At 46.7% G+C, this 25,301-nt stretch overlaps 2 protein-coding genes across 2 annotated transcripts; one reads left to right on the top strand and one right to left on the bottom strand.

Annotated features, from left to right (window-relative positions):
- Nucleotides 1-7,405: 7,405 nt before the first annotated feature.
- Nucleotides 7,406-16,588, bottom strand: Mrps11 (mitochondrial ribosomal protein S11). Its single transcript, XM_021209464.2, has 6 exons — nt 16,475-16,588; nt 16,208-16,315; nt 11,148-11,246; nt 9,545-9,674; nt 8,416-8,481; nt 7,406-7,744 (listed from the first exon to the last, which is right to left on the bottom strand). Exons 1-6 carry the CDS (start codon nt 16,537-16,539, stop codon nt 7,637-7,639), a joined length of 576 nt encoding a protein of 191 aa, XP_021065123.1. The 5' UTR covers nt 16,540-16,588; the 3' UTR covers nt 7,406-7,636.
- A 239-nt stretch (nt 16,589-16,827) lies between these two features.
- Nucleotides 16,828-25,033, top strand: Mrpl46 (mitochondrial ribosomal protein L46). Its single transcript, XM_021213356.1, has 4 exons — nt 16,828-17,104; nt 18,450-18,636; nt 19,411-19,584; nt 24,651-25,033. Exons 1-4 carry the CDS (start codon nt 16,880-16,882, stop codon nt 24,896-24,898), a joined length of 834 nt encoding a protein of 277 aa, XP_021069015.1. The 5' UTR covers nt 16,828-16,879; the 3' UTR covers nt 24,899-25,033.
- The last annotated feature ends 268 nt before the right edge of the window (nt 25,034-25,301 follow it).

Below are 25,301 nucleotides of genomic sequence, written 5' to 3'. Positions count from 1 at the left end.
CCCCCCCGTTTCCTGACTGTGGATGCAATGAGATCCATCCTCCTGCCACCGTGCTTCCCTGACTATGTCTCCCTCAATGGTAAGCCCAAATAAGTTGTTTCTTGTCAGGTATTTTGGTTGCATCAATGAGAAAAGTGACTGCTGTATAGACTGTGGGTTACGCTTGCCCACCGCCTCCCTGAAAGTTGCTGTTATACCACCCCGGGGCCTTCCCAGCCTCTGTTAGGATTCTGAGTGTCAATGTGTTTCTGGATCCACTTCTTATCAATACTATTGCCACCACATACACTCACATCAGACACACACACACACATAGTTTTAACAATCTGGCTTATTCCACAGTTGAATAGATTTAGGGAAACAGGAAGATGGGTGATGGCTCTTATACAGATTTTCTAATTACAATTTCAGGGTAAATATTTAATTAAAAAAAAAAACAATCAGTATAGCCGGGGGCCAGATGGATTAACATCTGCATTCACTACAAGGTTCCTTGTAGGACTCTAGAGTGGAGCTGACATCTCCCCATCTCATGTGTTCAGAGAGTGGAGGCAGAGCCAGGTTGGATGATACCGGTTGAGGGAGGAGGAGCAGAATACAGTAGTCTGCCTGCCTAGATCCCCACATTAGGGACTAACAGGAAGAAAGTAGCTGAGGTTCCAAGTGTGCAGTCATTTCTCCAAAGTCACACAATACAGGTGGGACTCTAACTCCCAAGCTCTTCCTGTCCCAACGTGGAGGAAGGAACAGGGGACCACAGGGAACAGCATCCAGAGCCCAGTGGAGAGACCTCGATGGGTTTCTAGGGCTTCCAGCTTGTCTTTGCAGCACTCTTAGGTTCTCCCCTAAGTAATTCTCCATGAATGACTTTAGGCTCTTTGGATCAGCACCAATTTTCCTCTCCTTCATAGTCCTGTGTGGGACCACCAATGTCTGACAGGGAGGCAGGAGGGAGTGTGGGCTCAACCTGAGTCTAGACAGCAGGTGTCTTCCCAGCCCGGGTCCCCTGTGACGCAGCGCTGCCCCTCAGTTGACATTTCTTTTTAGTTCAAGGGGATTACACAAATCCTAGGTGGTTAAGCTGCCACAGGGCACTATGGAAACAGCACCTGCTGGCCACCCCCACTTCCAGACAGGCAATAAAGACACTGAGGTGACTTTCTGGCAAGACTTGTCATGCTAATTTGAGAGCAAGTGCACAATTCGATTTGAACTTGGCTTGGCAGAGGGGAGAAATCAGATTAATTAGCAGAACAAACTTCAGAGGCAAAGCCAGCATCTTTTACAGGATGGGTGGGGGCTGGGGGGGGGATAGGCAGTGTTACAGGTCCATGTGTGTCAAATTATATTCATGAAATATCTTCTTGCCAAGTTCTGTACACACTTCAGCAGACAATTTATTTACATACTGTCTATTTATCTGTACATTGAATACATGTGGTAAAACCAGGTCTTCACCTCTGTTTTTTATTGGTTTGTTAATTGCATCATACTTGGATCTAAAGGTGAGGAAGGAAAAGGCTATGTCTTCCACTCATTGCTTCCCTACTACTGTCAGAGAGCTGATGCACATACAAACATGAGTGCTCCACATTTTCTTCTTTCTCTACCAGCATCTGCAACTATACCACACACATCATTCCACTGCCCACCTCTCTCTCCATTTGTCACTTAGCCACACAGTTTGGCTTGTTTCCTGGGCAACATACCCCGTGTTATTCTGCCATTTCTTTCACTAGCACTCTCCTGATGGACACATCAGTCCCCATCTTTGCCTGACTCACAGGCCTTAAAGATACCTTTGCATAGTGGGCACGCAGGGAGGATACCCACGGCCATACTGTCCCAGTACAGTAGTACCAGCTGCCTATAGCTATCTATATTTAAATTTATTCAGGCCAATGAAAACTTAAAATTTAGTTTTTTAACCACACTTGCTATGTTGAAGAACCACGTGGGGCGATCTGCTTTTGTGCTGGCAGAGCATGTGCAGAGTGTGGCCATCTGGCAGCGTTCTGGGGGAAAGAGCTGCTTACAGGATGGAGTATTCCTACAAGCAATTACAAAGCCAGAGCATACTCCCCCCACCCCATAAGATACAGCGACAGACACAGCCAGTTCCCCCTCTGAAGCAGCTCTAGTTATCTGTGGTGCCTCAGTAAGAGCTGGGGGAGAAGGAACGCTCTTTTGTTTCAGGACAATTATAGGACATCTTAGGAAGAACAAGGAACGGTCCCTGTGTACCGATTCCAAGGACATTTTGCTTCTGATTCGTCTACATTGCTTCCATCACTGGCTGTTCCCGGCTTACGATGGGCACACCTGCCCCTGGGGTCTCACATGCCAACCTGCCCTGGAAGCCTCGTTTTACCTTTTAAGCACTGAGTCCTTTCTGTGTACCCAAACCCATACATGTGAGAGGGAAGCTGTGGGCCCTTCACCGAGCCCACGACAGTACACATCTTTTACCAGACTCAGGATCTGACCCAGAACTCTACTCTTGCTGCCCTTTGGTACATCAACATGACCTTCCAGGCTGCTAGGTTTCCCGACACAGCAGCTAGCTGACCCTTAGGCAGCAGGATGTACTGTGCCCCCGTGGCTCCCAAGAGGCCAGCTGCTCCCCTGTCTCTCATCACTCTATCCTGCCCCCCTAGCTGGCTCTCCTGAAGTATTGATAGACCAGGCCATCTTCTTGCCAAGTTCTGTACCTTTCCCTGGGCAGTCTCATTCCCCACCATGGAAATGAGCATGCAGACGGAGCTTCTTGGAGAAAGCATTGGCTCCTCACATGGGCTCATAAGCTACCTTGGATCCCATGGAGACTAGAAAATCACAGGACAGCTCCCACACCCCAGAGGAAGGGAGTTATCCATGGGGGCAAGGCTACAACCTGGGAGAAAAGAATCATCTTGCGGGAACCAGACATCTCAAACAAATGGTAGCTGATAGGGGTGTGTTGTCCAGGATATCTTCAGAACTGAGAGAATGAGGGGCGGGGCCAGTTCTTGCTGAGAGAGTTGTGCTTGTTCTTGCTCCAGTTCTTTCTCTACTGTAAATCTGAAGCCACAGTTTTCTTGGGTCACATCTCATAACTGCTTTATTTAAACCCTAGCAACTTTTAGCTCAACTCTGTTTCAGACAGCATGTGTGCTAATTCGAATGAGAATGTATCTCACCTGTTTGCTCATCTGTTTTGAATACCTTGTCCTCAGTTGGTGGAACTGTTTGGGGTTAGGAGGCATAGTCTTGTTGGAGGAGGTGTGTGACGGGCGTGGCCTTTGAGGCTTCTCTCTGTTCTCTTTGCCTGCTGCTCTCAGACCAAGAGTAAAGAGTGAGCGCTCACTTGGCAACTCCTGCGGCCATGCCTGTGTTCCACCATCATGGACTCCGACTCTCTGAAACTGTAAGCCCAATTAAACACTTGCACCCAAAGCTGCCTTGCTCACAGGGTTTTGTCAGAGCAATAGAACTAAGACACCCTGTAATGAATTTCATCTCCTGCAATTGAGCCATCTCTAAGACCTGACACTCAAGGTCATTTCCTGGCCACAGCTTTCTCTATCATATCAAGTCAAGCTTGTTGTTATCCTTGGTGTGATTATAAGATTTTTTGTTTTTGTTTTTGTTTTTGTTTTTTCACCTCAGGCTTTTCCTCTGATTCCCCGGTAAGCCTTGACCTCCAGTCTGAATCCCATGACCCCCCATTGAACTGATGACCTCTCACCCTGCCTTGGCTGTGAATCAGTTTCCAAGTGCATGCACTAAGCCATCTGACTCTGTCCAGTGCCACCTCTTCCTTAAACCCTCCCTTCTATCCTCTTAAAGGCACCACTATTTTCATGAACATTGGTAACATTTATGTCTCCTTCAAGAAACATCTTCATAATTTAGCTATATGCCTGTCTAGCCCCCTCAGACTTACCCCCAGGAGAACATCCACATCAGAACTCAGGGCTCCCTACACCTAGCCCCGGTGACTGTGGAAGAACCTATCAGAGCTCAGTCTGGGAGAGTGGACAGTTTTTGCTTTTGGTAAAAGGAAACTAAGGTGTCCACTTGTGATGGTTAATTCAGCTGTTAACTTGACACTCTTGAGAAAAGAGAACCTCAACTGGGAAACTTCCATCAAATCGACCTGTGGGCATGTCTGTCTGTAGGGGCATTTTCTTGACTAGTAATTGATGAAGGAGGGCCAGTACCACTGTACAAAGTGGCGTCCTTAGGCAGGGGGACCCAGACTGTGTAACATGAATGTGGGTGAAAGCCAGTAAGCAGCATTCTTGTCTCAGGTTCCTGCCCCGACTTCCCTCTCTGATGGACTATGGCCTGTAAAGTAGATCCTTGTCTCTCCAGGCTGTCATTGGTCATGGTGTTTATCACAGCAACAGAAAGCAAACCAGAACAGCACTCCATTCCTCTGGGTTGACGGTGTTCAAATTTTTAAATAGCAACCCATCTTTCTAAAGTAGGAAAAAAAAAGAGAAAGCAAAGCAAGCATGGCATGGTGACACGCATCAGTAAGCATGGTGGATGCTTCTAAGACAGGAAAACCAGAAGTTCAGTGTCTTGCTCAGCCAGAAGCAAGTTCAAAGCCAGGCTGGACTTTGTGAGACCCTGTCTCAAAAAAGGCAAAACAAAGAACATGGGAGAGGGCGAGCCTAGATGGGGAAAGGTATACATTTTCTTATAATTTTAATCCTGTCTGTCTGTCTGTCTGTCTGTCTACCTGCCTGCCTGCTTGCCTGTCTGTCTGTCTGTCTGTCTGAAGTGGGCATGTCAGAGTCAGGTCGTGGGCAGGTACAATTAGGATATGGTTTCTGGAAAGCCAGAGTGATATTCTGCTAGCACCCAGGGACACACTGTTAAGCAGGTTTCCTTTGGCAGGGACTGTAACTCTGTGTCAGGTGTTGGCCTTGGCTGAGAAAAATGAAAGCACGTCCTCTGTGGAGAGACGACATTTTTTTTTTGTGTGTGTGTGTGTGTGCACAGGCGAGGAAAGGTGTCCCTTACATCACCAGTCCTGAGGTACTGGCAGTAGGAGTAAAACCGAATATGCTGGACATGCCTACATAGAGGGTTTCCACAGCCTGCTGGTAGGGGCATGTCTTTTGTCTTTTCTCTTTGTGGGACAATTAAGTTCACAGGCCACCATTCCTCCGGGAAGAGACAGATGTAGAGCAGGGCCTCTGGCAACAGCCCAGTGTCTGAGGAATCAAAAGTTGCCAAGATTGAGCAGTAAGGAAGCTGAACTTTCTGCTAGGAGGTCGACATTAGCCCTTGAGAAAGCCAAGTCCGAAAGTTAATACAGGAAACAGAAGAGGATGCTGTTGGGTACTCACAGTCTGGAAACCACAGTGTACAGCGAGTTTGCCAAAATAAAGCCCGTTCATTTCCTCATGAAGCTTTGGAAACAATGCCCATACTGGGCTGGCTCCTGAGGCTGGGGATGTTCTGGGGTAGGGGGATGGGGTGGGGGGTGCATTTCTACACAGTGGGCATGGTCTAGGTGACAGAACCCTTTTGTTGTTTTGAGACTACACCCAGAGCAATATTCTGCTAGCATCCAGGGACACACTATTAAACAGGTTTCTTTTGGCAGGCACTCTATCTTGGTGTCAGATAATGGCCTTGGCTGAGAGAAACGAAAGCACGTCCTCTGCCCAGGCTGGCTTCAGACTCGCCATGTATCTGATAGAGACCTTAAACTGTTGATCTTCCTCCCCCATCTCTTGTGCTTAGATGACAGACATGTGCCACCTCACCCAGATAAGCAAGGCACTTACTTTGTGCAGTAGTGGGACATGGTGGTTGTCGCTTGTTGCTGGGCTTGCTCTTTCAGCGTGGGCCCCTCCACATCCATCCCGAGTTACCAAGGACTAGCTGTCTTTCAGCTGTCTGTGGGGGTTCCACCAGGAGCACACCCCCCCCCCCAGTGGAGCTACTGGGGAACTTCCTCCTCTTCCCCCTCCAGGCCATTTTAGGAGGCGCCTGTCTGTGATCACTCCTGGGTGGTACCTGCCTCCGTGGCTCAGATCCTGTCAAGGCTGTAGATCCTTCACCTGACCTCAGGCTTAGGGTGGCAGCTGCTTCCAGTTCTCACTAGTCTCGATTCGCTAGCACACCCCCACCACCCACCACCCATTTCTCTTCTGAACCCTGCCCAATCTTCCACAGAGAATCTTCACAAAGCTTTTCCTCTAAACCTTTTAACTATTTCGGCTTGAGCCATGAGGTGCTTCAGGCCCTTTCTCCACTTGGATAGAAGCCAGACCACAGCAAACCACAAAGCATGGATTCAAAAGCTCATTTTAAAGTCTATTTTCTTCAACAACGCTACTTTATTGTTGTAAATAAACTGCCACCATTTTCACTTTCTCGTACCCATTCTGAGGGTGTCTGTCTGTGTGTGTCTGTGTATCTGTGTATGTCTGTGTCTCCGTGTGTGTGTATGAGGCATGGTGACACTGTAATCTCAGTAGTCAGAAGGTTCAAGGCCAGCTCGCGCCATACAGTGAGACTCTCTAAAGCACCAAAGTCCTTTCTAACACACTGCTTGGACAGTTTTCTATTAGAACGCTCCTTCTAGCAGTGACTTTCACAGTGACTCCAGGAGGGGCTTTAGTCACTCAGGATACTTCAGGTCCTGTTAGGAATTAAAAGGAGTAGGGAGACATTTTCCCTTCATTTCCCCTATGTTGGTAATCTTGTCCTTTCTCCAGCTCCAACGCAGCCCCTCCTATCCACCCAAGGGCAGCTCTGGGCCGCACTATAGCATGCTTGGGAAGGCTTCCCCAGCCCAGCCGCAGCCCTGTCTGGGAGGAGTGGAACTCTGCTGTGAGCATTTCCTGCTAAGTATCTGCCGAGTTCTCAGCTGAGAGGCTTGGGAGAAGCTGTTTCCCCTGCCCTGGCCTCCCTCAGTGGCGCATGATTGGCTGAGGGGCAGCTCAGGGTTTCTGAGCCGTGCCCAGCATAATTCATAGTGCTATCCACGCTTCTTCCCGGCAAATCCTGTTTTATACAACTCCGCCAGCCTACAGCCTACTTTTGAGTTACTTTTCTTTTGGATTTGAGGACTGGCAACGTTTGTGGAGTATGAGGGATGAACATTCCCAGAACGTTTGAGCTTGAGAGCACCCCCAACTCTGCTAGGCTAACTTCAAACATGCCCGGCACCTGTGAGATCTAACAGACTTCAGAGAATGGCACAAAGCTCTCGCCTCACCTGGGCTAATTGCTCAGTTGTTGGCTGTGACGAGATCTGGCCACCTCAGGTAAGAGGCCCTAAAGGCAATGTGAGAAGAAGGGGTGCAGTCCACTTTACACCACAGCCATTCTATCCAGGCACATCTCCATTCTAATCTTTCAGAAGTCTGTAATACTGAGAACAAACACTCAGAGCTTCTACAGAGAATAGTTCTTTATTTTCGGAGCACAGGCTTGAGCTGGCCACAGTGGGCCTGGGGTTCCCACTCCCTCATGTCCAAGAGGCCAGCTTGGCACTTCCAGCTTCAGTGCAAGGAGAGAGTTCGCCCAAGGAGGGTTCGAGAACAGCCGGCTCCAGCAGTTTCCACAGTGGGCCTTCTGTAGGATCCACAGGAGTCAAGGTCGGGTCCAAGTGCAGGCTTCCTTCCCATCACAGCCTTCGAGCCTTCCGGGGTCGGCAGCCATTGTGTGGGACAGGGGTGTTGTCTGTGATGGAGATCACTTCCAGACCCCCCATGGTCAGCCCTTTGATGGCAGACTGAAAAGATCAGAAACAGGCAAAAGGCACGATCTTTAAAACGATGGCTGGGGCATCATCAGGCAGGGCTCCAGGAGGACGGAAGCTCACTGTTGATGTCTATGGTTCCAGCCCCCTGCCTCCACCTTGTGCTTTACAGTCTGAAAAGAGGCTCTATCCACGTACTCTGGTAACTTTACAGGAGTGTTTTCTTCTCCTGGGACACACACACTCACACCCCAACACCTCATTCTTTTAAGGTCAGAGAGATGTCACTTGGTTGGAGGAAGCTATAGCCCCACTGGTCTCAGAGTCCCTCTCAAGGTGCCCAGCGCCCTGACCCCTTCTCCACTGCATTCACTAGTCTGCTGAGGAGTGGCTTGAGATGGTTCCCCCAGAGACTACTTTTCCATTCCAAGGGACTGGCACTCAAGAAGGTAATAAATTAATCCATGACCCAGGCTTGCTCTTTGGGTATTAGCAAGCAGATCACAAGAACAGAAAGGAACTTTAAACAATACCATGGAAACTCACTAAGGGACATTTCTACTCTCCATACTTGGCTCTAAAGAACAGGTGTGCGCATGCACACAGACACACACACACAGATACACACAGACACACGCACACAGATACAGACACACACACACACACACACACACACACCCCGAGGAGAACCCCTAGTAACTTACCCAGCGTCCTGGCCCCATGCCTTTCACTACGACTCTGATGTGGGTCACTCCCTTTCCTGTGGCTTTCTGGAGAGAGGCAAGTGGTCAGTGCTGCAGCCCAGTCTCTGGCTACTGTCCCCAGGAGTCATGGGATAAGGGCGACGACAGAAGCAAACAGTGAGGCAGAAGACACAGAAGGAAGCTAAGGACAGAGGGCCTAGTGGACAAGGGTAGAGGCTAGTGAATAGAGCCAAGGAAAGAAGGTGACAGGACTGCACTGCCATCTAATGGACACTTGTAGACATTGCCCGGTTTTCCTCCAAATGCTGAGGTGTCACCGTGGATATCAAGGTCGGGCCCACTTAGTGGGATTTAGTATCTGTACAGTCGAGTATGTGTCCAGTTAGGAACACATTCACTACGGATCCTGGAAGATATTCAAAAGCTGCCATTCCGAGGCCCCGAACACTGGCGTGTGCTGCTTAGCTGAATGTGCTCTGTCTGACGGGCAATTACTTCCTTCTGTGCTTTGCTGATCATTACTCATAGCAGTCAAAGGTTGCCTATGTCTAGCTTAAAGGTCAAGGTGTCCCTTCAGGAGTATTCCTGCTTGTCAGAGTGCACACATCTGTGGTCTCTGCTATACCAGAAAACACGCAGCTCTGGCTCAAGGCCCATCCGGGTTCACGTCAGAGAGCTTAACTGGCTGCTTGACTCTGACCAATCCCCCAGCATCTGACTCTCTTCAAAGAGTGGATAATAGCAGGCTCTTCTAAAGACAGGGTAATAATGAAGTATCTGAAATGGAGTTGCTTAATTTGCTTCTAGAAAGATCTATGACACTTCACTTTGGGACCTGTGCTATGAGACATGCTTCCTGAATTGAATACAACTCAGTGGTCCTTAATGGAAGGAGCATTGGTTCCTAAGCCTTCAGCACTCTGGTTATTTCTCTGAACATGAATGACATCTTTTTTCTCCACTGAAGCTGAGAAAGTTGGTAACCTTTCTACAAAGGCTTCTTAGAGCAGCTACAGTGTCAGGGCATCTAACAGGGTGGGCAAAGATCTCATTGCTTCTGAATCTGGTTTAATGAGACTTCCCCACTGTAAGCCACAGGGAAAGTGGAGCCACGTGGTCAGGTACTTACTGCTGCTGCAGCTATGCCTGCTGTCTGTGCGGCGATGCCGGTGCCCTTCTTGGCATTTCGAAAGCCTTCTGTGCCACAGGAGGCACGGGCCAGGGACGTATTGGTGGCAGAGACTACCTGGATCTGTGTGCTGGGAAAAGGAGACACACAGCTCTACTACTACTCAGGAAGGAAGGGAGCTTGCTAAAGTCCTTAGGAGCCACAGTGAGAAAGAAAAGAAGGTCACTAGCTCCCTCTGCTAAAGGAAGATGGGCAAATCACACACTTAGAGGGAGCACCATAATCCAAGGGCAGGAGAGTGTCACCCGAAGGAACCACTTCCTCCTGAATGAAGCCTTCCCCGGGGCAGCATTTTCCCTGGTGTGACATTGCTTGGTGTTTATAAAAACCTACATGCTTCGCAGTAGGCAACTGTTAAAAAAGACAATGCTGAGAAAATGTTGAATATCTTCCACTACAATAATGGAAAGAAGAGTGTGTGAGGGCCAGCTTAGTACTTACAGGTGCACCCACACGGTGGGAAGAGAGAATTTGTGCAAACTGTTCTCTGACCTCCACATGCTTATGCTCACTCATGACAACTAAGTAAACATGTAATAAGGTGATTTAAAAACGTTTATGAATAAATGCCAGAGACCTGTCACCTCTCTCTGTTCCAACAATGACCATGTCACAGTGTCTCCTCTAAACCTGTTACATGCCCTCATCCGTGGGCTGTTTTGAAGCGAATCTAGTATCTATCATTTCAGAGGTAATCATAAAGACTCAAGATAATCCCACAAAACCAATCCCTATATTATTAGAGTGGATAATTCAAATGCTTATGACATTCTATTCTCTGACCAAAAATTATTTTAAGTAAGTGAAACTTTTTTCTAATTTGCTTGAAAATGGTAAGTTGTAATTAAGACTGACTTTAAGCCGGGCAGTGATAGTGCACGCCTTTAATCCCAGCACTTGGGAGGCAGAGGCAGGTGGATTTCTAAGTTCGAGGCCAGCCTGGTCTACAAAGTGAGTTCCATGACATCCAGAGCTTTACAGAGAAACCCTGTCTTGACCCCCCCCCCCAAAAGACTGACTTTAAGAACATTCTAAGGCATGTTTTCTGTCTCCCCTTTGGTTATCATCACCCCACTCTCTGCAGAGCTTTCTGGGTGCTCCTGGGAAGGGGAAAGTGAAGGGGAGCTGTCCAGGAGACAGCCAACTGCACCTGTGTCTTGTGCTAGCACACCACAGCACACAGTAGTCTTTCCTTCACTGTCACACTTAGCCCTGCTAGGACAGTGCACAGGGCCTAAGGTAAGAAGGCTAAATAAGGGGCTTCTACATTCTGGCTACTTCACAAATAAATCATGTATCTGAACACTGCTTCTCTCGCTACTTGCTTCTAATGCAGCCCTTCCGATTCTTGCATAGGAGTCCCTAGGAAGGCAGAAACCCTTACAATTATACTGTACTCAATCTATTTTGTATTTTCATGAAACTTAAGTAAGCTTATAATGAAAGAAGAGACGAAGCTAGCATCTGACACCCCAACTTTTACTCCAAGAAGGCCCGAGGCAGAAGCAGTTCCTGGGGGACTCCCTCGGGCACCCTTTCTTACTTGTTGTAGGTGGCTTTAATGTGTGCAATTGGGACTTCCTCAAACTTCATCCCTGCCCACTGCAGAGAGCTTTCCTGTCCTGGAACCGGAGGGTAAAGGCTGCAATCAGAAGAAACATTTTCTTTAATTTCCTGATTGTTAGTTCCTTAAATCAAAAGAAATACATACAGGCTCCAAAATAAAATAAGTTGAGTATGGTGAGTACTGTGAGCCAAGCAAGGTGGAGGGCAGGGTGGAAGCTGAATTCAAGGTTAACCAGGGATATGCACAGCTTAGGCTATACTGTAAGTCTGCCCAGCCTCTGTTCTCCACCACCACAAAAGGCCCCAAAAGACCACCCTTCCCCCAACACACACACCAGATCAAAAAAGCCTGACAAACCCCTGGCTCTGGAGGACGCCCTCTGTACCTGCTACGAGTCAGACTTTATGGGCACTCTAAGTGTTTCAGCGCTGGGAACACTGGCCTTGATGGTGTGCTGGGTTACTGGAGTCTTCATGTTCAGTGAAGAACTCAAGTCCAAACTGAAAGAGGGCTAGCACGCACGGAAAGCCAGGCCTTGGACCCAGGAGACTGGCCTTGGGTCTGGGCTCTGTTCTTTAAGTGTAAACACGCACAGCACTGTCATTCAGCATTTCGGATGGGAGTCACGCGGCTGTTTCATTATGCCTACACACCTAAATCGGACTCAGACTTGTACCCACACACCCACACTGCATTTCTACTATGCTCAAAACACGCTACCATTCAAGCATCCCCCCACCCTGCCCCATCTGCTTCTGTAGGGATATTTTCAAAAGCTCAGCACAATGCACTGTTTAGTCTTAGCATGACGCACAGCCTCTGTGGGTGGCTGGCCTATCAGCTTCTGTAGTAAGAAGGAAAGTGTCCCAGTCCTGTAGACGACACTTCTGTTTCAGTGATCATCGTTTCTCCATGGATTCTCCCCCCCACCCCCGCTCTGTTGTGCAAATACAAGTCTCAGTCCGAGTAAAACCAGGACAATGCCCTTTATATAGCAAGATCTAAACTAGGAGCCTAAGCCACTTAATCTAGGGCATGGCCAAGATCAAGACACCCCAGCCAGGAGAGCAGCCGTGAGTTTAAGACCAGCTATGATGACAGAGTTCCTGGCCATCCTGGGCTACATAGCAAGAGCCAATCATAAAACGAAACAAGACGAGATTCTCTCAGGATGAAGGTATACTGAGCCCTTCTGAGGAAGGCTCTAAGAGAGACAGAGCTTCCTGGGGCCAGTCTTTCTGCCTTCTCTCCTGGCGGGGAGGTGTGGCAAGGCGGTTCATTTGCCAATGGACTGTTTTATTTTGAGGGTCTCAGTACATAGCTCTAGCTGGCCTGGATCTCACTAGGTAGACCAGGCTATCCCCTAATACAGGGATCTACTTGCTCCCGCTTATACTGTACTGGAATCAAAGGTATGCTCCACCATGCCTGGCTTAATTGTAAAATCTTTAAAAATGCAAATGCAAGCAATTAAGGAATTCTGAAAATGGGAGATCCAATACCAAGTGGTCAACCCTGAGGTAATATTCATGCAAGTAACATTATACAGACTGATCAGGTTATATTTATGTAGTTAGGAATACACCTCCTCCAACAATTAAAAGAAAGAAAGAGGTTATACATTTGAGAAGGAGCAAAGGGGACATAAGGGAAGTATTACAAAGAGAAAATGGAAGGGGTAATGGTACACTTATATTTAATTTCAAAAATATATTTAAAATGCAAATAAACTGCAAAAACCATAGCTGGCTCGGTGTCATCTGGCACTACTTCTAAGTAACTACTGATTAATTCTGCTAGATCTCCAAAAGATTCGCACTTTTATTTCTAAACCTTGTCTCCTTTAATCGTCATCTGTCCTACCTTGGCTGTGCACTTCTCGGGGTCTCAGGCAGCCATTATCATTGTGAACACATGGATCATAATGTTGGCTTCAAGCATTCCTGGCCACCCCACCACCCGCACCCCCACCCCCAGGCTATCTTCAGGGCAGCACTCTGAGGAGCCCGTCAGATTGCTGTCACTCCACATACCTCAGGTACTATTTCTCTCTGCACGGGGACTAAATCCTAGTCTTCACTCCCCTGTCTCTCTTCATCTTCTCCTGGCAAACTCCCAGCCCTTGTTAAATCCATCTCTCCGGATAATTTGAGTCTGTGCAAACATGGCATGGTTGACTGGTCTCTACACCAGGGCTTTTTGACTGACATTTTGGATGAAACACTTCTATGGGGGGCTGCCCTGGGAACAGTGGGGTGCTTGGTAGCATCTCTGGCTTTACTTCACTGGATTCTATCTCCTAATTTATGGCCACTAGAACTTTTTAGACACTGCCAAATCTCTGGGGGCGGGGAGGGGCAAAATCTGACCCTACCAAGATCCAGTGCTTCATCTGAATGAATTGCCCGCATCGAGCAGGCTCTAAAGATGCCTGACGGTCATCCTCAATTCATTACCCTCCCCCTCTCCTGGATGCCTCTTCTACGTTTCCTTTTGTCTCTGTAACCATCCGAGCCCTTCCTGTTTCCTCAGGGCCAGCTGATGGCCTCTGCAGAGAAATAGAATCAATCAGACTTTCTTCCAGCTTCCACCGCCGAACATCTGTGCCCGAGGCCTTGGAGGACCCTCCCGTCATCATGTTCCAGCTGCATTATTAGCCCCACAAGGACACTGCTGCGGCAATGTTCCCACTTCAGTACCAGTCCTTCTCTGGTTCCCAGAAGCAAAGCATACGGTCGTGTCATAAAGTCAAAACAACGAGAACGAAAAAATAACCCCCCACATGTTAAACCCCAAGTTTCCAAGAGCTTCTCATTTTCCCTTACAGCAAAGCCTCCTTAAAGGAATGACAATACTTGTTTATTTTCTTTGAAATCAGCCCACTCCAATGAGGAGTTATTTCTGAGCTCTCCATCAGAAAGGCTGTACTGAAGGTCATCACCAACCACGTCCATACTGTTAAATCCAATGAGCAATCATGCTAGCTGCTTGTCACCCCATCCTGTCTGCAGTGCCAAACACAGCTCGGGTCCCTACTTTGCTACACCACACTAAAAGGAAAATCTTGTCTGGCTTTCTCTCTGTCTTGGGGAGGATTTTTCTTTTGCTAGTTCTCCCTCTCCCCAGATAGCCGTCTATAAGGCATGTCACTCCTACTCTGATGCTAAGTGTCTCGAATGTTTTCTTTTATTATACATGATTACACAAGGCCTTTTGAAAGCAAGCATAAGGCACCTTAAACTTAACCACACAGATCTCAACTCTCAGTCCCTGCCATTTTAATATATAACAATTCCATATTTTCAGTTGTTTGGCGCCCAGTTTTGAGCCTTCACACCTCTCCTTTTCTCACATTTTATATTTACAGATCCGTAGCTGGGTGTGGATGGATGCCTGTAATCCCTAAGCACCCAGGAGACTAAGGCAGGAGGACTGCCGCATATTCCAGGCCAGCTTAGGTTGTACAATAAGACTTTGTCTCAAAACAAAATAAAACGCAAAAAAAAAAAAAAAACCAAAGTCTGCTGGTTATACCAGTAAAGCTATCACCCTGATGCAGACACCATCATTTCTACCTATTTCCACTGCTTTCAAGTCTTCTCAGCTTCCATTCTTGCTCCCTATGGCTTTACATCAACACAGTGGCTACAGACTCTCTAAAGAGTAAGGCTGAGGCTGGGGTATGCTCTAGTAATCCAGGCACTCAGGAGGCCAAGGCAAGAGGATTGTGAGTCTGAGGGTGGCCTGGGTGCACAGCAAGGTCATCCTAAAAATGAATGAATGAGTGAATGAAATGGAATCAACTCTTCCCAGAACTGGACAGGATATGGCTATGCCTGCTTGCCTGCTTTACTGTTGGAGCAGGGATAGAACCCCAATAATCCCAGTAATGTCTGGGATTGCCAAATGAACGGCTACAGCAGCCTTGGATCAAATTCCACCAGCAGCTCCTCGCTGCCTGCAGGGGGTAAAGTGTAAAAGCTCTAGAGACAGGGCCATCCTTCACCATTTGGATCCTTCTAGAGCAGTGGTCCTCATTGTTCTTAATGCTCTGACCCTTTACTACAGTTCCTCATACTGTGGTGACCCCCAGCCATAAAATTATTTCAAAATTATTATGATGTAGTTGCTACTCCATAACTATAATTTTGCTACAGTTATGAATCATAACGTAAGTGTGTGTGTTTTCCGATGGTCTTAGGAACCCCAAAGGGGTCACAACCTACAAGTTCCGAATTGGCTTTCTAGAGGCATCACAAGCCAGTTCTGACAGCCTGCCTTTCCACAGCCCTTGCCTGTAACGATCACACTGATCTTGTCCAGCTGAGTTCCTAGTCACTTCCACACTCCACAGTACTATGTCTTTCCTGAATTCCCCAAGAGCGCCTTACTCTCTTAACTGTCCAGCCAGTTCTCACCTCTATTATCCTGCTGATCAGATCATGGTTAAAACATTTGCCTGTGTGTTGTCCTTACAAGTTTGTGTACTACTTCTGGGGAGAAATAACCTATATTTCCTGTATTTATTATGGTACTCAACAGGTAGTAGTAGTTTCTGTAACTGTTAAACAGCTGTGAAGGTAAGTGAACATATATACCACCGCCTGCATATGAAGTATTAATACCAGTGGGAGGCTGCAGGAGGCCAGGTCCCAGGGCTAGGCATAAAATTTAGAAAGGTTCAATCTAAGATGTGCAGTTAGTGTGGTTCTTCAAGACATTTTGTGTTGGAGGCAGAGAAAGCTGCTAGTCGAACCTAAAGCTTATCTCACAAGGAAAAGAAAGCTGGTGTTTATATATATCGGACACTTAGCTAACAGTTGCTAATTGTACAGCCACGTTATGCCCCAGCTCATCCCTCTATTTCCCCAACAACCCCTCGAAGCATTATCTCCACTTATAGTGTGCTGATTTGCACAAGTTCCCACAGATGGCAAACGACAGCCAGGAATTAACTTTTTCTATGATTCTGGATGGTGACGGGCAGAAGTCACAGGATGCAACTTTCCAGAGGGCTGCATCCACTTAACCCTCACCTGAAGCGACTCGGAGCCGCTTCCTTTTCAGTGTTCTGCCTGGCAGCTGAGTCTTCTAACCTCGGGGCTCCGGTGTGGATATTCTTAGCTGGGTCAATACACAGAAACCTGGGGGGCAAAAAAAAAAAAAAAAAAAAAAAAAAAAAAAAAGAGAGTACGATGAGGGACTGAATTAACGGTGTTTTGGAGGGTTCAAGTGGCACATAGGTCTGGAAGGTAGGCGGGCAGGCTCGAGAGTGACAATGGGTTCGAAAAAGCAACCCTTACCTGGTCATTCCAGGTCCAGCCCAGGACCGCAGGAGCCACGACCCGGAGTTTCTTAAAACCTGCATGACTGAAATTGACCCTCATCAGCTCCGGTCCGCGGCGCTTGGTTTAGCTCGAGCCAGCGCCGTGAGCGTCTGTGGGGGTGCTCACAGACGGGAAATCGCCTGATTGCTCTTAAATAGTCCTGTAAGTATTTCTCTTCAAATTTAAATGCTCTATAAAACCATTTGTATGGGAACTTTCCCCTTTCTAGTGGTCTAACACTAGAATTTCACCTACCTCCCCCAAAGGGAATGGTTCGTTCCACTCGGTAAACCCGCCCCTCGCCGGCCCGCGTTGCCTCATGGGAACCAGGGGTTGGCTGAGGGCTCCGCCGGGCGCCGCGGTACCTTGTGGGAAGACAGAATGATGGCCGCGCCCGTAGGGCGTCCTCTTTTAGGGCTGGCTAGAGGCTGGCGGCCGCTCGACAGGCTCCGGGCGGGTAGCTCTCGTGGCCTGTCCCTTGAAGCTGCGTCCTCAAGCAGCCGGTCTCCATGGCGCTTGTCGGGCGCCTTGTGTCTGCAGCGGCCACCGCTGATCACCAAGCCGCTCACCCCGTTGCAGGAAGAGATGGCGGGTCTATTACAGCAGGTAAGGCGGGCAGGCACGGGCTTCGGGGTGCGGCGGAGGCAAGCAGCAGTAGCAAGGAGGTCTTGATTTCCATGGTGACTCTGGTACTTCGTGTGACCTTGAGCAGAGCGTTTCATTTCTCGACCTTTAGTGCCATCTGCGAGGTGGAGATACCGTCCTGAGTTGGGTTAGGATGTAGCAGGATGTTGGAGAGTTTAGTTGGCTTGCTTCCGCTTGATCATTCGGAGTGGATGGTTTCCTTCTTGTTCATTCACTACGGAAGGGATCCGGGGCGAACAGGACTCACTCCCTGTCGCCGAGGAGCTCTCAGACTACAGGGAAGTCTTTGTGATGTTTGGATGAAAGCCGTGGGGGACAGCGGGCGCGTCCTTAAGGCGATGCCGTAAAGTTGGCTTTGCTTTACCGCGGGGAGCAATTTCTGTGAAAGACAAGTGAGGAAAGACGAGGAAAAACCCCAAGTGTTGTTGCTGTCAAGCTGTTGGGTCTCAGGAGATGGTGGTGGAAGGTCTTCTGTATTCTTAGACTCCATAAAACTTTTGTCTGGAGAATACTAAAGGAAACTCCCGTCGGTGCTTTTTGCTCAGTGTATTATTCACTCACTTGACCTTTTTTTTTTTTTTTTTTTAAAGTAGTCCTTTTTCTTTCACCATATAGGTATTCGTAGCTAATACTGTGCATCTGTGTGCAAAGTGATAGGCAGTTGTGGATATGACAGGCACATAACTTTGTTTCCCAGAGAGCTTCCAGGTACTGGAATTAGGGGTACAATCAGTAACCAGTCTTATGACTAATTACAGACTTTGGTAAGTGCTATTAAGGAAACCACAGAGTACTAGAAGAGTTTTACACAGAACCACATAGGTTTGATTTTTCCTGAGAAGTGTCCAGGAATATCTTTTAGAGAAAGTGGTGTTTAAGTTGAAATCAGAAGGATGAATAGAGATCTGGAAGAAATGGCATGAGGAGAGAGAGAGAGAGAGAGAGAGAGAGAGAGAGAGAGAGAGAGAGAGAGAGAGAGAGCCAGAGACAGAGAGAGAGAGAGAAAGAATGAATATGAATATGAGAATGAGAATGTTGGAAAGTCTTCATGGCAGGAAAGTCCTTGAATAGATGCTGATTAGAGACGAGTAGACCTAGTGTGTGGGAAGTGGGTCTTCAGTGCCCTCTGTTCTCCCTGACAGTCTTGATCAAGATCTCTTACTGCCTGCTTACAGTCCAGTGGGCTTTTTTTGTTTTTTAAATCTGTATAGTATTTCTGAGTGTGTTAAGAGTTGTACTTTTGAGCCTGTCAAGGTCACGGAAGCTCTGTTATTTTTCTTCTTCCTTTTCCTTTTCCATTTCCCAGGTAGAGGTAGAGAGAAGCCTGTATTCAGACCATGAGCTCCGTGCTCTGGATGAAGCTCAGCGACTGGCAAAGAAGAAAGCTGACCTTTATGACGAGGAACAAGAGCAGGGCATTACGCTCACACAGGACTTAGAAGATATGTGGGAGCAGGCATTCCTCCAGTTCAGACCTGGAGCTCGGGAAACAGGTTAGCGACCTCCTGGGCCAACCACAAGGGAGGGAGAGACGGTATTCTCACTTCCTAAGGAAGGACAGTGCCCGCCTTCTGCTTTGCATTTTAATAACAAGCTTCAAGTAACAAAACAGTTTTCAGGAAATTAACACCCCCTTCCTATTCCTTATATCTCCCTAACATGCTTTTTTTTTTTTTTTAAAAGGCTTGTGCTATTTTCAGTGGGAGTAGAGTCTTTTCTTTCTGTTAAGACTTGAGGTTGTTGCTGGATCAGAGAGTGGGAGGAATTAAGCCTTTCTCCTCAATTCCTGTTTTATTAGAAGTCATTCTGAAAGCGGGGGCTGAGTGCTATTATCCTTGTTTCAAGGATGATGACTAGAGAACAGAGAAGGTAGGGCTTAGTTAGTTAGATTGGCAATAGCGCTAAATCCAATGGAGCAAGGCTTTTTGTTTGTTTTGTAACTGTGTGTATGCATCGCTGAGGTCTTTTGTAACTGTGTGTATACATTGCTGAGGTCTGAACTCAAGAACCTCTGAGCTAGGTTCTAGTTCTTACAGGCATTGCTTCTTTCCCAAAGGTTTCAAGTTTGCTTTTGGGAAGAGTTTATTTCTGGTTCCGATTCTTAGCTTTCATTTTGAGTTAGGGTTTTACTTTGGCTTTAAGGTCTTAGAGGACACGGTTTGTGGTGGTCCCTAATGGAAAGTTCTAAAACTCAAAACCCTTGGCTTTAGCAGATCACAGTCCTTTACTTTTTATTTTTCTCTCTCCTCTGATCATCCCTTTTGTAGAAGCCGACAAAAAAAATGACCGAACCTCGTTGCATCGAAAGCTAGACAGAAACCTGGTCCTCCTCGTCAGAGAGAAACTTGGAGACCAAGACATTTGGCTGCTTCCTCAAGTCGAGTGGCAGCCTGGGGAGACCCTTCGGGGGACAGCCGAGCGAATCCTGGCCACACTCTCAGGTAACCTCTTTACCTTCCGAATCCCTCCAGATTCATTTCAGGTTGACTGAGATTGGCATAAGGATAGAGAGTGGGAAGTTTAGTGGGTAGTGATGAGTGAAAACTCAGGTAAGAGGCTGGGTGTGGAGGCACACTTATTTAATTCCAGCACCTGGGAGGCAGAGGTGGCAGGGGTGTGTCTCTGTGAGTTCACTGCTAGCCTGCTCTATATAGTGAGTTCAAGGACAGCCAGACCTACATAGTGAGACCCTGTCTCAAAAAAAAAAAAAACAAAACAAAACAACAACAACAACAAAAAAACCCAACCAAACAAATTTTGGCAATGATTTTCCTTAGAACAAGTGAGTGTTTCTATCTTAACTATATTGAGATTTTGGTACAATAAACACAATTCTTAGCCTTTCCCTCTTCTCTCTCTGTTTTCCTTCCTTCCCTCCTTTTCTCTGTTTTTATCTTCCTCCTCTTCTTCCTCCTCTTTCTTTCTTCTTTCTTTTTCTTTTGGTAGCCAGGGTGGCCTTGTACCTGAGGATGACCTTGAACTTCTGATCCTCTTGCCTGGGTGTTGGGAATGTACGCCTGAGCCACAGTCTTAAGCAGAACTGAGGTCCGGACCCAGAGCCTTGTGTATGTTAGACAAACACTGTACCACCTGAGATACAGCTCCAGCACCAAGGGAGCAACCTTATTTGGCAAGCTCATACCTGAGCTGGGAGAAGAATTTCCAGTTCAGTTCATTGCCTTAATCACTTAGCTACAATTGCATTAATCAGAATTCTTGCATCCAGGAAAGTTAAGTTTTGTTTTTCAGTAAGTACTAGAGATGGAGCTAATGGCCTTGTAATTAGTGGGCAAGCATGCTACCACTGACCTATATTCCTAGCACTGCTGCTTGGTACCATAGCTTATCCATTGATCCAACTAGAATTGTCAACATCGTCCCCGATGTCTTTCTGATGCATGCATCTTTGGGTTGTACTGGAGTGTTGCAAGTCATCCTGTCTTATTTTCACAGCTTTAGCTGTGATGTCCTTCATGTCTCACTAGACTGTGGTATTGTTAATGTTAGGGGCCAGGTAATTCTTTGTGAGAGACTCTTCTGTGGATTGTAAGGGGTTTAGCATCTTTGGCCTCTACTCACAAGTTGCTAGTAGCAATATTTTGTTTCCCACCCCTAGCCCCAGTGTGACAACCAAAAATAGTCTCTCCATATTGCCAGAAAACAAAATTAGCATGGTTGAGAAACACTCTACTGAAAATGCAAAAGGAAGTTCCGCCTTGATTTTGTTTTATATTTCCAGTGCTGCTGACATGTGGTTTCTGCATAAAAATCCCATGTCATTTCTTTGCATAGAATTTTTAACTGTTTTCCATAGACACACAAGTAGCCTACAGTTTTTATCCTGGTCCCAATCCTGGCAGCTCTTAGCGAGTTAATGTATAATCTGATTTCTAACCTCGGAGAGCCCTCAGTGGATTTGCAAGCATCTCTGCTTTGTGGCATGCAGGTCCATTTAGGAAGAGTGCCATCTCTAAGTGGAGAGCTCTTTACCCCAGGCTCCTGCATGTGTAGGCAGTTTATGCAGGAAACATTTCCATGGCTACCATTTTCCAGGCCTATCTAGCAGTGGATGACAGTGATGAGCTGGGCACTATGCCTGCTCTGTGGTTGTTCCTGCCATCGTGGGAATACATTCTTTCACCTACAGCATTGTGCCATAACGGTTTATTTGCACATTTTGTTCTAGCTAGAATTGTGAGTTCCCTGAAGGTCAGGAGTCTGTTCTTCTTCATGAGTTCTCAGCAGTACCTGTCACGTGGTCCACTTTCTGGTGTTGAGAATGTGGCTTTGGTAGTAGCATAAGCACATGGCCACTTGATTGGCTGCACCAGGATGAGAGCTCCTAGGAAATGCCCCTTGGGCCTTTCTCACTAGGGTCTTCCTTAGTCTATAGGAGAGGCCACAAGCTACATTGCTTCTGTCAGTCTCTTAGCGGTCACGTAGCAATTGGCAGTTGTGGTTTTGGGCGCACATTCTCAGGCTCTTCCCTTTCTCTGCCTGTGGGGAGGGGCTCTGTCTTGGCACATGGTGTCTTTTAATATTCCCATTGAATAAACGCTAAAGGAAATAAAGGGTTCTAAATATGTATATTTCTATCTAATAAATACATAAAATATAAATGGTAAAGTTTATTACAAAGTTACTAAAGTAGCAAATTTAAAATGGAACAGCAAAGAAGAGTTTTCATAATAAATATTTAAGAAAAGCAAAAGTACATTCTGTCCCCACTGGCTCTACCCTTCTGCAATGTGGAATTTAAAGAGGTCGTGTCACCATGTCAAAGGCATGCATGCGCCAAAGGTGTGCACGTGGAGGAGGTGAGGATTTGGGAGCCAAGCCTGCTTGCCTTCCAGTGTGTTGTGACAGGGGCTGTTACGGTGGAGCCCTCTTACCTGGACCCCACCAGTGTAGGGAATTGTTTTTATTTGAGTTTGTAGCTGTGGCAGCAGGAGAGACAATCTTTCTTGAATTAGTGTGTAGTGTTTGCCTCTTTGCTGTTGAGACCAACCATCTTTTCATATGTTCACCGTATTTGTAAATCTGTGAACTGTCTGCTCAGACTCCTCATTCCTGTTTGTAGTGAAATGTTTTTTAACTTGATAATATTTTAATCTGTGTTTTCCAGATTTAGAAAAATTATATACCTTATTCACTTAAGTTTGGAGAGTGCAGGAAAATATAAAGAAATACACCAATATAATCCTACCACTTCCAGATACCTGCTCAGATACCTGCTGTAGCATGGGAACATACTTCGTATGTAAATTCATCTGGTGCTAGTAATATTTTGTTAAGTTGAGAATATCAGTTCATGCATATGTTTAGTGACATCAGGCTCTAGTAAGTGGAGCACGAGAAGTACTTTTTCCTTCTCTGAGGCATGCTCACTGACAGTGCTTTTGAGAAGTACTCTCTCCTCTGAGGCATGCTCACTGAAAGTGCTTTTCCATGCAGTCTTTTAGAAACGATCTGCACATGTTCAAGCACATAAAGATTTTTTGTTAAAAAAATCTTTTTTTGTTAAAAAAAAATTAAATTACTTTTACTTATTTATGTACTGGCTAGTTTTGTGTCAACTTGATACAAGTTGGAGTTATCACAGAGAAAGGAGCTTCAGTTGGGGAAGAGCTTCCATGAGATCCAGCTGTGGGCATTTTCTCAAGTAGTGATCAAGGGGGAAAGGCCCCTTGTGGGTGGGACCATCCCTGGGCTGGTAGTCTTGGGTTCTATAAGAGAGCAGGCTGAACAAGCCAGGGGAAGCAAGTCAGTATGTAACATCCCTCCATGGCCTCTGCATCAGCTCCTGCTTCCTGACCTGCTTGAGTTCCAATCCTGACATCCTTTGGTGATCAACAGCAATGTGGAAAGTGTAAGCTGAATAAACGCTTTGCTCCTCAACTTGGTCATGATGTTTGTGCAGGAATAGAAACCCCGACTAAGACAATTTATTTATTTGCGTGTGTGTTTGTGTGTGGTGTGTGTGTGTGTGTGTGTGTGTGTGTGTGTGGGTGGGTGGTCATGCATATGCTATGCATGGAGTGTAAGGCCAGAGAACAGTTCTGGTTGATTGGTTGTCTGAACCACATGGGTCCCGGTGATTTTTCTCAGGTCATCAGGCTTGGTGGTGAATACCTACACCCCCTGCGTCATCTCCCAAGTTCTGACTTCCATTTATTTTGTGATAGGATCTCACTGTGTAGCCCAGGCTGGCCTAGAACTCACCACGTAGTCCAGTTTGCCCTTGAGTTTGCAGCTCTCTCGGCTCAGTCTCCAGAGTGCCGAAGAAGAGAGGCATTGCCCCAGGCCTGGCTCCCAAGTGCTTCTGCTACTGTAAGATACTGTTCCTTTTTTAAGTGTGCTCAAAATGCTTTTCTGAGTTGTTTTGTTCTTTGAGACAGGATCTCATGTAGTTTATGCTGGCCTTGAACTGACTGCATAGCTAATGATGACCTTAAACTGCTGATTCTCCTGCCTCTACCTCCTAAGGAGCTGGTTGCTTTGAGAACATTGGGAGTGTTGGTGTCACTAACACATTCTGCTCCAGTTTATAATTTTATTTTTGTAGTATGCGTGTATGTGTGTGTGTGTGTGTGTGTGTGTGTGTGTGTGTGTGTGTGTGTATGTTAGTTTTTTCTCTGAAAGATTTGAATTTTCTGTGAGCAAACATAATTGCTTTTTCTAACTTAATGTCTTGTTTGATAGGCTGGCCTCTTTTGATATGTAAAATATATTCTTCTAATACTCTTTTTTTTTTTAAACTGGAAAAATTTGAAAATACATCATAATTCAGATAATACAAATTGTTCATGAAAGCACCATATGATGTGAACAAACTTTTATGAAGATGAAGTTTCTTTCAAGTGTTGAGCCCACAGTATCAGTCATGGTGTGAGGACTGAGAGGTTGGGCTCCAACTCTGCTTTTTTGTTTAGCTGACTGTTCTTCAGGTGCCATTTAGTAATTCTGCATTTTGCCACCTTTGAAATGCTAGATTAGGGTTATTAACTCTTCCTTGATTGCATCCTGCAGAGATCAGATCTGACTTGAGTGTGGCGATATATGCCTTTGATCCTAATATTAGAGATAGTCAAGCAGGGAGAGCAGCACTTTGAGGCCAGCCTGGGCTACATAGAGGGTTCTAAGCTACCCAAGTTACAAGACAAAACTTGCAGAAGCTCCCTCATGTCCACTCCCCTGAAGGTCAGGTTGGAGACCCTTAAGAGGTGATGAGCTTTGATCCACAGATCCCAAGTTTCTCGGTCCTGTTTCAACAGTTGATCACAGGGCTGAGTGCAGAAGCCACCTGCCATGGCTCCCAGATAATCTTAACTGCACTGTGAACTCGTAGGCCCACAGTGGCAGCCTAGCACCTGACTTGAGAGGGAGGAGCCCCTTTCAGGACTGCCACACGCAACTGGATCACCTTTAGCTCTGTTAGAAGTGGCTTTGGATGAAGCAGCAGTGGATGGCTGTACCCTAATCTTCCAATTCTTTCTTTTCTCTTCAGAAAACAACATGGAAGCCAAGTTCCTAGGGAACGCACCCTGTGGCCACTACAAGTTCAAGTTCCCCAAGGCAATTCGGACAGAGAGTGACCTTGGGGTCAAAGTCTTCTTCTTCAAAGCTCTGCTGCTCACCGGAGACTTTGTGCAGGCTGGGAAAAAGGGCCGCCATGTGTGGGCCAGTAAGGAAGAGCTGGGTGACTATCTGCAGCCCAAGTACCTGGCTCAGGTCAGGCGATTTCTGCTGGGCTGATGGACTCAGCTGCCTGTGAGTGTTGCTCACCACGTCAGATGTAGGACCTCAGGGACAATGCTGATAGACCATTTACAGGACTGTCATGAAGCAGACTCAATTCTGAGAATTAAATATGTCTGTCATTGTGTTGAACTTTGATTTGTCCTTGGAGGACGACTGGCTTTGCCCAGTGAAGAGGGGCCAGGACAGATATAACAGATTATTTCTCTATAGCAAGTAAAAGCATTAATTTACAGTGAACTAACAGACCTACTGGGCCCAGGGGAAAAAAAGAAATGAATCGACCTAAATTCCCCAGTTTTGATAGTTTCTGGGCCTATGAAAAGCCTGTGTGGGAGCATGTGTAAATACACATGCATGCATGCATACATACATACATACATACATGCATCAGTTTTCC

This window comes from Mus pahari, chromosome 1, assembly GCF_900095145.1.
Source record: "Mus pahari chromosome 1, PAHARI_EIJ_v1.1, whole genome shotgun sequence".
Lineage (NCBI taxonomy): Eukaryota > Metazoa > Chordata > Mammalia > Rodentia > Muridae > Mus > Mus pahari.
This window is presented reverse-complemented; position numbering and strand designations above follow the sequence as displayed.

What these genes read in the sequence shown, in the direction of transcription:
- Mrps11 (XM_021209464.2), bottom strand. Translation starts at nt 16,539, where the DNA reads ATGCAGGTTTTAAGAAACTCCGGGTCGTGGCTCCTGCGGTCCTGGGCT. An exon ending in CAGGCATAGCTGCAGCAGCA is followed by an intron (nt 8,482 to 9,544) that starts GTAAGTACCTGA and finishes GCCTCTCTCCAG; the next exon opens with AAAGCCACAGGAAAGGGAGT. An exon ending in GCATGGGGCCAGGACGCTGG is followed by an intron (nt 7,745 to 8,415) that starts GTAAGTTACTAG and finishes TGATCTTTTCAG; the next exon opens with TCTGCCATCAAAGGGCTGAC.
- Mrpl46 (XM_021213356.1), top strand. Translation starts at nt 16,880, where the DNA reads ATGATGGCCGCGCCCGTAGGGCGTCCTCTTTTAGGGCTGGCTAGAGGC. An exon ending in ACCTGGAGCTCGGGAAACAG is followed by an intron (nt 18,637 to 19,410) that starts GTTAGCGACCTC and finishes TCCCTTTTGTAG; the next exon opens with AAGCCGACAAAAAAAATGAC. An exon ending in AATCCTGGCCACACTCTCAG is followed by an intron (nt 19,585 to 24,650) that starts GTAACCTCTTTA and finishes TTTTCTCTTCAG; the next exon opens with AAAACAACATGGAAGCCAAG.